General features: G+C 41.3%; 1 protein-coding gene across 1 annotated transcript; it reads left to right on the forward strand.

Moving 5' to 3' along the window:
• The first annotated feature begins 1037 nt into the window (after positions 1 to 1037).
• On the forward strand, positions 1038 to 3837 carry LOC309693826 (frizzled-8-like). The gene has a single exon (XM_082513396.1). The coding sequence runs from the start codon at positions 1309 to 1311 to the stop codon at positions 3052 to 3054; it is 1746 nt and encodes a 581-aa protein (XP_082369522.1). The 5' UTR covers positions 1038 to 1308; the 3' UTR covers positions 3055 to 3837.
• The last annotated feature ends 6209 nt before the right edge of the window (positions 3838 to 10046 follow it).

Genomic DNA, 10046 nt, shown 5'->3' on the forward strand with positions numbered 1-10046 from the left:
TGTGAACCAGGAGTTTTGCATGCAAAACTGAGTTTATACTGGTTTCCAATTAAAAACCAGAGAAACTAGTTTGTCCATGTGGCTTTAAACAGCGAATGAGCAAAACTGTTTTCTCTTTAGATTTAGACAAGTTAAAATTTGAATGGATCAGGCACTGATGATTGGGAATATGCTGTATCATCAGCAGCAATGACAGCTCTTTTTTCCTACTTGTATAGGTTGGGACTGGAAGATGTTTGATCCACTGATTAACTTGAAAGATTGTCAATGAAAACCAGCTAAAGTACAGAGCAGGCTTCACTGGGGGAAGACAGCCATATTTTTTTGTTTAATTCATTAATTTGACAACATTAATGAACCGAGAAATCCTGTGAAATTAGTCAAAAAGCTAATTTTCAGAAACTGCCCAGATATTCTTAAATTCTAACTTAAGAGCTGTGACAGAATAAAGTGATCTGGTGTTGTGTAGGTACAAGATGTAATATTTCCATCCTCTGCAGATGAATCCTGTGAGTCTGCTGAGAATCTGATTTGCTTACTATTTTGGTAATGGCAATCACTACAGCACTGGATGCTCCTTATCATTTGAAGGTAGACGTTATAAATTCAGTAGAAAAAACAGCTAACATTTTAGTTTTCTCCTTCATTTCATGTTGCATTTTTGAGAAAATGAATGATTGAGTCAAGTGTTTTGACCTACAACCCACCACCAAGAGAACAGGCACTAATGTATTAAGTCCACACCCTAATTAGTTCATTTGTATCCTATTAGTTGGCTGTCTGCATTCCTATTTACATTCCTGCATAATGTATTTATTTTTTGATAACTTTTCCTTGTTTGTAAAGGGCGCTGTGACTCTGCGTCTGTGTGTGTCTCTTGGGGGAGTGCAAACAAGGGCAAAGTGATTATAACCCTTCCACCAGGGTGAACATTTTAAACAAACACCTATAGAAGGAAGTCTTGATTGACTTGACTTACTCTTCCTCTCCGCCCAGGCTGAGGGAGTGTCCTCTTCCAGCTCGTATAAAGCCAAATGCTCCCGTGTGTTACAGAGCATGCAGGCAGAGACGCGGTGCTGCACCGACACAAAGGAGTGAGAGAGAGAGGGAGGGTAGACTGGAAGTATCCACAGATTTTCAGAAAGTAAAACGCCTGTGTTGGATATCACACGTACTAAACATACTCGCAAACTGCGTGCGCATTAGCATGAGTTTGGCACTTCTCCTGGATTAACTGGACTTGCAGCCTGCTTGCAAAAAGCAAGTTCGCTCTGACTTTGGAGGACAAAACGCGCACAGAAAACAACGATGGATAGGAGCAGCCCGGGATGGTGCGTGCTGTTAACCCTGGTTCTGCACGGAACGCGCTGCTTGGCTGCCAAAGAGCTCCAGTGTCAGGAGATCTCCGTACCTCTGTGCAAAGGCATCGGCTACAACTACACCTACATGCCCAACCAGTTCAAACACGACACGCAGGACGAAGCCGGCCTGGAAGTGCACCAGTTCTGGCCGCTGGTGGAAATAAAGTGTTCCCCCGACTTGCGCTTCTTCCTCTGCAGTATGTACACACCGATCTGCCTTGAAGACTACAAGAAACCGCTGCCACCGTGCAGGAGTGTGTGTGAGCGGGCCAAAGCTGGATGTGCGCCGCTCATGAGACAGTACGGCTTCCCGTGGCCAGACCGGATGAGATGCGACCTGCTGCCCGAACAAGGCAACCAGGACACGCTGTGCATGGACTACAACCGCAGCCAGACCACCACTGTCTCTCCTGTGGTGGCGAAGCCAACCAACCGACCCTTAAAGCCGTACAACACCAAGAAGAAGAGCGGCTATGGTCGTGGGATCCCCGGTAAGCACAAACCAGCAGCGTCTACGTGTGAAACGGGATGCTTCTGCCGTGCGCCCATGGTGCCCGTTACCAGCGACAGCCACCCTCTGCACAACCGCGTTAAAACTGGACAGATCTTGAACTGTGCCATTCCGTGCCACAACCCTTACTTTACACCAGAAGAGAGGACTTTTACTGCCTTTTGGATCGGCCTGTGGTCGGTTCTGTGTTTCATCTCCACTTTTGCAACTGTGGCGACCTTTTTAATTGATATGGAGAGGTTTAAGTACCCGGAGCGCCCCATCATATTCCTCTCCGCCTGCTACATGTTCGTGTCAGTTGGATATATTGTCAGACTGATCGCTGGACACGAAGAAGTTGCCTGCAATAGAGAAAACGGCGGAGAATACATTCACTATGAAACCACTGGTCCTGCTCTTTGTACCATCGTTTTTCTGCTGATCTACTTCTTTGGCATGGCCAGCTCGATCTGGTGGGTGATTCTGTCCCTCACTTGGTTTCTCGCTGCAGGTATGAAGTGGGGTAACGAGGCAATAGCCAGTTACTCACAGTACTTTCATTTAGCCGCCTGGCTCATTCCCAGCATGAAGTCCATCGCGGTTCTGGCTCTGAGCTCAGTGGACGGGGACTCCGTAGCCGGGATTTGCTATGTAGGCAACCAGAATTTGGACAACTTGCGGGGCTTTGTGTTGGCACCGCTGGTTATCTACCTGTTCATCGGTACCATGTTTCTGCTGGCCGGCTTCGTCTCGCTGTTCAGGATCAGGAGTGTTATCAAACAAGGAGGCACAAAAACTGATAAACTGGAGAGGCTGATGATCAGGATAGGAGTTTTCACTGTTTTATATACAGTCCCGGCCACTGTCATAGTGGCGTGTTACTTTTACGAGCAGCATAACAGGCAGACGTGGGAAATTACGCACAACTGTACGTGCATGACGGACCCGAACAGGCAGAGGCCAGACTATGCTGTGTTTATGCTGAAATACTTCATGTGCCTCCTGGTGGGTATCACGTCGGGAGCTTGGATCTGGTCCGGGAAGACCTTGGACTCCTGGAGGACTTTTTGCACGCGGTGCTGCTGGGGTAGTAAAGCCTCAGCGGGCTCCATGTACAGTGACGTGAGCACTGGACTGACCTGGAGGTCTGGGACGGCCAGTTCCGTCTCCTGCCCCAAACAGATGCCACTTTCCCGGGTTTGATCAGGTGGATTGGACGCCCAGTTGCCCAATCTCATGTCATTTGACACTAAAGACTTAAAACCAGCTTTCTGGGGGCAATGTGTCATAGAGAATGATTTGTTTTGTTTTTAATGGGTAAATTATTAAACGTCAGTCCCCAAACTGCTAGTTAAAGTCAAGCTTTGTTCCTGAGCACTCCCCTAATGTGAAAGTTTAATGGATTTATGCTCCGGTTTGCTTATAAAACTTAGATCAGTTTGACTTATGGAAAGTGCTCTTCCCTTGCCTTCTTCCAGTGACGTCCAGGGGTTTTGAATAGAGGGTTTGAGAGGGGGAGGGGTGACTAATTGTGTTGGGATTGTCCATCAGCGTGTTGTAATTAGCACATTAATGAGCGCCTAATGGCTTCTCTTTAAATAATGAGACTGCCAGCAGCAGAACAATGTACCTGGCACGAAGAATGCAGAGTCTTATCTGGGCTTAATTGAATGCACACAGCTGACAAGATCCCCCTTGTCGATAGGTTATGTGGTATATCTGAGTATCTCCTTATTCTCACTGCAAAGAGCCGCTGTGTCTTAAACACAATATTCACAATGAGACTGTTCTGCTAGAAATGAGGCCATTGCTGGGCTGTTTTGTCTACAAGATGGATTTATGCGTACATTAATCAATGCCTTAATACTGCCTCGTACGGGTTGCATTTGCGCATAAAGTGTATTTATATAATTATTGGTGTACATACATTGTACATTTGTACATTGAATTTTACGAGACTGTAAATATATATAATTTCCATTTTGATAGAAGATTTTATTTTGAGAATAAAACAACTTTTATTGAACGTTTACTCATGTTTCCTGGTTATTCTCAATACTTGTTTCTCCTGGAATCTGACACTGTCAAACTGTGTATTTCTAAGTTTTTGTTTTTAAGTTGTTGATGCAATTCATGCCTTGAAGCAGCATCTCAGTATTCAGACTAATGAGCAGAGTGCGCAAGGTGCTAAAGTCTCAGCATCTCTGTGCGCAATGGCTGAACTATGACAGCTGTAGTTTCATTTATATTTAACTAAAACATGTAAATTGCTTTTGTAGTCACGTGGGATAAGCTCTATTAAGCGTCCCTGGTGCTGCAGATTTACATGCTGTGAGACGAGGAGAACAATATCGGCACGGCAATGGTGAAACTACAGGTGGTCTTCTTAGTTTAAAGCCCCCTGCGCTTAAGATTTGTTATTAACTGTTGACTTCTGTTCTCTGTCGAGCTTAATGTCTCACATTTTACTTTATCCCACATAGATCGCCCAGTCTTCAGTTATTCGTTTTTGGAACAGCGGTAGTGGAAGAGGGACATTTGTTATTCCCGGTGTTATTTTTGGTTTGGCCATCAGAAGTTAAAGAAGAAACCGTCTGTTAAGCCAGGACAAAAAATGCTTATTATAAGAGGTTTAAGCTGAAGGCTCCCATAACTCTTAATAAGATGGATCATTTACAAATGTGATGACCGAGGCTTCTAATTAAGACGTCAGAGAGGAGAGACAGATTTGAAACTCTCTCCATCGTGATCACGTCTCTGCAGTGTGTGGTCCGCTTATCCTGTTGAACATCATCACCCCATTGTGGTTCTATTTGTGTCCATAATTTGGAAAAGGAAAAAAATGATTCCTGTTCCCCAGCATGATAAATCCACACGCTATTCATAAACTCAAATGTTACAGCAAAACCTTATGTGTTCAAAATTGGGGGGGAAATTGTACTTCGCTAAGAACGAGGGAAACGATAATAAAATGCCGCCATCTTCTGGTCAAATTATTAAAAGCTGTCAGCCATCAGTGACTCACAAAGCACAAAACTAACAGTAGCAGCTACAAATTAGTTTAATTTAACATAAAGCCTGAAAAACCTTCGTTTAATCTGAGAGTATGAAGATAAGGCTCAACTCTTATGTAAGATAATGCCTCTAAAAACAATCTGTCATCTTAATGAAGATCCTTTCAAAAATTTCCATTTCCTTTTTCCCCAAACACTCCCAGTTAAAGCTGTAAAGTTTCCATACATCACAAATCATATGGAAAATTAAATTAAATACATATTTTACGAATTTTCAAATCAAAAATAAGGAGAACAGTTGTCTTCACCTATTAAGTGGTCAGTGATTTATTTATTATTTTTTTGTGAATAGGTGTTTATTCTGTTTATGGGGTTTGTTTTATTACTATTTTTAGGTAAACATATGGACATTTCTGACTCCAACATTAAATGGCTTTTAAGTGACCTGATTCTGTCTGCACACAGGGCATCAGTTCGAATCACTTATTTCCTACAGAGGCCATTTTGACATGTTTCAATTTGTCTCAGAACAAATTGCTCTGCCACTACTTGTTAGGCATGAGACAAGTTTGCTTCCTCTTCCCGTGGTGTGTGTATATTTGTGTTGTGGCAGGGGGGTTGGGCATGCTCCCTTAAGCCCACAAGCAAAAAATCAACAGAGGAAATGGGTCGAGAGGTCGTGCCCGATCCATCTCCTTCTAACATAAACAAGACGCTGACTTGCCAGTTCAGCTCATCACAGCCAGATCCTATTGGAAAAACCCAGAGAGCCCAACTCGTCTTAGTTTCCTCCAATTAGGATCTTCGTGAATGCAGTCTTTGTATAATGACCTAATTCGATGTCAAACTGACTGGTTGGGAATAAATCATGTTAAGATGTCTGAATGGCTTATATGGGCTGTTAAAGGTCACATAGCAATAGGAACCTTTAATTTCATAGAGTATACAGAGCTGGGGGGAGAGCATTTAGCTTTCATTATCAACCATTGTCATGTCAGGGCTGATTTACAATGCAGTCTTAAGCAAACAGTGCTAACTGACAGGTCTGTGATGGACGGAGGACCTCACTGCTTTCTGTCTCGGAGCATGCTAGAACAAATGCCACATTACTCTGAAAAGAAGTGTTTAAGGAAAATGAATGACTTAAAAATAATAATAAATAGCTGCATGAGAAGTTTGACAAGCCAATGTGGCCAAATGAAAACCTGCTTTCTAAGCTCTACAGTGTCATAAAATTAGCCCACTGATATTCTAATAAGCTTATAAGAAATAATTTTTAATACCACTAGGTAAAAGTGAATGTTTTTTTATTTATCTGTGTAGTTTTTGACAGGATTACATAAATGCTATTAAGACCCATCAAGTTTACTCTACCTGCATTTTTAAAATCGCAAATGCCTACATGTCAAGTTATGCGAGGTGAAGGGTGCAGAGGTCACAGGTCAGAGGTCATATTTGTCTGGCATGCAGGGGCAAAAAGATCAGCCCACTAAATAATTATTAGCTGTAACTTGATCGCTTTGGACATATCTGATTGTGCAGAATGGATTCCTCCAGTAAATGTCTTAATGATTAAAACATCCACTTTGTTTTAGATGTTTTTAATTTTTAATTTTATTTTCATTTTTCTTACAAGCAGGGACAGAGTGAGCAAAGATTATCTTTCACTTGAAAATCAGAGTTATGACCAGGGTTAATAGAATATGATTGATGTGGGCATTTGCCGTAAAGTTTATGGTTCATTTAAAAAGTGTAGGTGCTAGCACTTTTGAATCTCTAATACAAACATGAATCCAAAACAGAGTCCAAGATGCAGAGTAACAAACAATGCAAATGGCAAGATAACACAGAGGGAAAGAGGCAGGCAGGAAATCAGTACGATGCAACAAGGGAACACAGGTAAGAGAAGGTTACTTATACACATAAGGGGATGAGAGAGGTGGAGAAAACCAGAACATGGGAACACCAGACACCAGGAATCTGAAAATGCAGGATTACAAGTGTAAAAAATAAAATAAAATTTAAAAAAACTCAACCTACAACAGAGATAAAACAAAAGGGTTGAAATAATAAATAAAACGCAAACTTGGGAAACAAACTGAAGATTTTTAATAATAAACAGGATTCAAAATGACATGACAAATAACGCTTTAGTAAGACACTAGAAAAGGGGCTTCTAAGTGTTTATGCTTTAGAAGAAATGATAATTGCATCAAGGTCCTTTTTAATGATGTACATAAAGCATAAGCTTTGCTCACAGCACAAGCCAGGGAAATGCTGGCTGAAACATTTTCTCCTTTTCAAAAAGATTTTCATGTGTTTGCTGAAATTAATTCGTGAGCTTTTTTTTAAGCTAATCTGCAGACAAGAAGCCACAGCTACTGTAAGAAAACACCTGAAAGCTATTCAACATTTCTTCACATAGGCTCGTTGTCTCTCTCTCTCTCTCTCTCTCTCTTATTTATTTATTTATTTACGCTCCAATCCCTGTATCAAGAACATCAAAGGGGGCATGATAGATTTTCTCTTTCTCTGTATAGTCATCAGGGACAACCTTATCCTCCCATTCATCTCAGCTACGTCCTCATAGGTGAGAAGGGTGCTGAGGGATCAATATTTTTGATGCCTCTGACATCTTCTCTGATGTGCTGCTGTGGTCAATGTTGAGTTTTCCCTCTTACTTCTCAATCTCCTCCGTCTGTCACCCATGAGATCCGACCGCGTTATAACACCGGAGGCGCTCGCAGGTTGATGCGTCAACTCCAGCTGAGGATCGATGAGAAGTCTAAGTGTCAACTCTTAATTCTCTGCTTTGTACTGATATACAACACAGACTCCACAAAAGAAGAACTTGGTTTCAGAATTAAACATTTAACAATGAATGAAATATGCATTTATTTTTTTATTAAAAAATGGAAACTGACCAGAGCTTTAATCAAAGAAATAATGGATCACACTTACATGGAAATGTAAGCATTAGTTATGTTTTATCAATCATTACAGTCTTGTATATGATTTACTTTTATAGGTGTTGAACTAAATTGAACTGAGTTGAGTTAAAAAATTGAATTGACGCTCACTCCTTTCTGTCCTGTTGGCTGTGTTTCTCCTTTCTTGACCAGAAGGTGGCAGTAAAAGCAGTAATCAGCAAACTATTAAAGAAAATCATTGAGCTGTAATTATTAAATAATCACCCATGACATTGAACCCAAAACCAGAAGTATATAAAGACATTAATGGGTTTCCATTGATAAAGTTCTGTGCATGGCTTCCCTGATTTGGTTGAGAAGAAATTCATTGACTGCAAAGTTCATAATGACAGTGTCCATGCTGTTGGGCCTGAGTGAGAATAATTGTGTGCAGCGAGGTTCCTAAATCTGGAGAAATGCCTACAGTAAGGAAATAAGAGATGTCCAGCTATCACATATCAGCATAATGCATAGATGTCCACATACTTTTGCTTTAATCACATTTTTATGGAGTTTTAGACACTTCTGTAAAAGGTTCTGTGTGTAAACATCTTTTAATTAGCTGGTCTGACCTGTGAAGCAACACCAGTGACAGTGCAGTCCTTTGTCAGAGCACCCAGCTGATGACGTGCCAGCCTCCTAATACTGCTTTGTGTTTTAGCTGCCCCAAATAGCACAGCAGGACAATGAGAAGAGCACGAGGCATGTGTTAAGGAGTCATGCAACACTGTAGGTGCTCTATTGTTTTGTTCACAGTCACTGATTTAAACAGACTGAGCTCAGTAATTACATAGAACTACTGCATGACAATGGACAGTAAATGTTTCTTTGAATTTAAAATAGTGGTTCGCACTGTTGCTTCACAGCAAGAAGGTCCTGGGTTCAAATCCACAGAAAGGATGAGGCCTTTGCGTGTGGGTACTCCAGCTTCTAGGAGTTTAGGATAACTGGTGACTCTAAATTGCCCATAGGCGTGAATGTGAGTGCCCCTCTGTGTTGGCGCTGTGGCAGACTGGCAACGTGTCCAGGGTGTACCCTGCTTCTTGTCCTATGGGGCTGGGATAGGCTGCCAATCTGAATTAGATGAGCAAATAAAGATGGATGGAAAGTCATCAAAGTATTGTTTTTCTGCACAAGTTTAGATATTTATATGGCGGAAATGTCACATAACTGTGTTTAAAAATGACTTCACACAGAAATTGTCTAAGTGCACAAAGAAACCAACAGTTCTTACTGTGAGACAAATAATAAAAGACGCACAACAAATAATCAGTTACTCACGGGAGAGAGTAGATTACTCAAATGATGAAACAACAGCAATGTAAAGCCTGACATTCACAGAAAACATTCATCAACTGCCCATCAACTACTCCTGTACTCTGTTGATGTTCTCCTTCATTAGAAACAAACTGTGCGCCTTTACTGTCAGAAAAAAGCAAAGAATAGATCTAATGTGTCATGACGGCATTATTTCATCTTTTTAGCAGCAGCACTCCCTGACCTGCACGTTAAAATGTAAAAGTTTGCTTTGCATGTTGAGCTGATCTTGTTTGATGGAGGTGACTAGGCTGAAGTCTGATGTAACCTGAGCAGGGTTAGCTTAAGTCAGGTCATGGCTAGGTCATCAGCTGGTCATATGAGAGGTCAGAAGTCAGGTTGGTGTGCATTGGTTGTGGCTGCTAGACGTACTGCGAGACACAGTAATCCAGACAACAGCTGAGCACTGTTACCGCTACTTTATTAAGGTCAGCCTCGATGAAGCAGTCGGGGATTTTTTCCTTACTTATTTTGAACGCCTCCTTTTCTCATAATGAAACAAAAATAGCTCAGGGTGTAAAATTAAACATGCTCAGACCTGCCATGACTGTTTCATAGTGTTAACAGTGAATTTTGTCGTATCAAGATGGCTTTGATTCTTAGAATTTAGCTTTTTTTTTCGTCATGAAAAAAATGTATTTATTTCTAATATGTAGCTGCTCAACATGTAACATTTGACATGCTGAAATACAAAATCTGCACTGTGTGTTTTAAAGCAGCATTAAATGATTTTGAGCCACTTGGAGGAAATTGAAGAAAATGTAAAGCAAAACTCTGACACATTATGTTCTTTTAATGTTGGCATGATGTACATGTTAGTTAGCATTTGTGTTTACATGTATAGAGAAGCACTACAGCATGGTTAGGACCGTTTTCCTTCTCCTTTTAGCTCTGG

Source organism: Aulonocara stuartgranti (assembly GCF_965226115.1).
Source record: "Aulonocara stuartgranti genome assembly, chromosome: 18".
NCBI classification, from domain to species: Eukaryota; Metazoa; Chordata; class Actinopteri; order Cichliformes; family Cichlidae; genus Aulonocara; species Aulonocara stuartgranti.

Excerpts from the sequence above, each read along its gene's own strand:
- LOC309693826 (XM_082513396.1), top strand. The coding sequence starts at position 1,309 with ATGGATAGGAGCAGCCCGGGATGGTGCGTGCTGTTAACCCTGGTTCTG.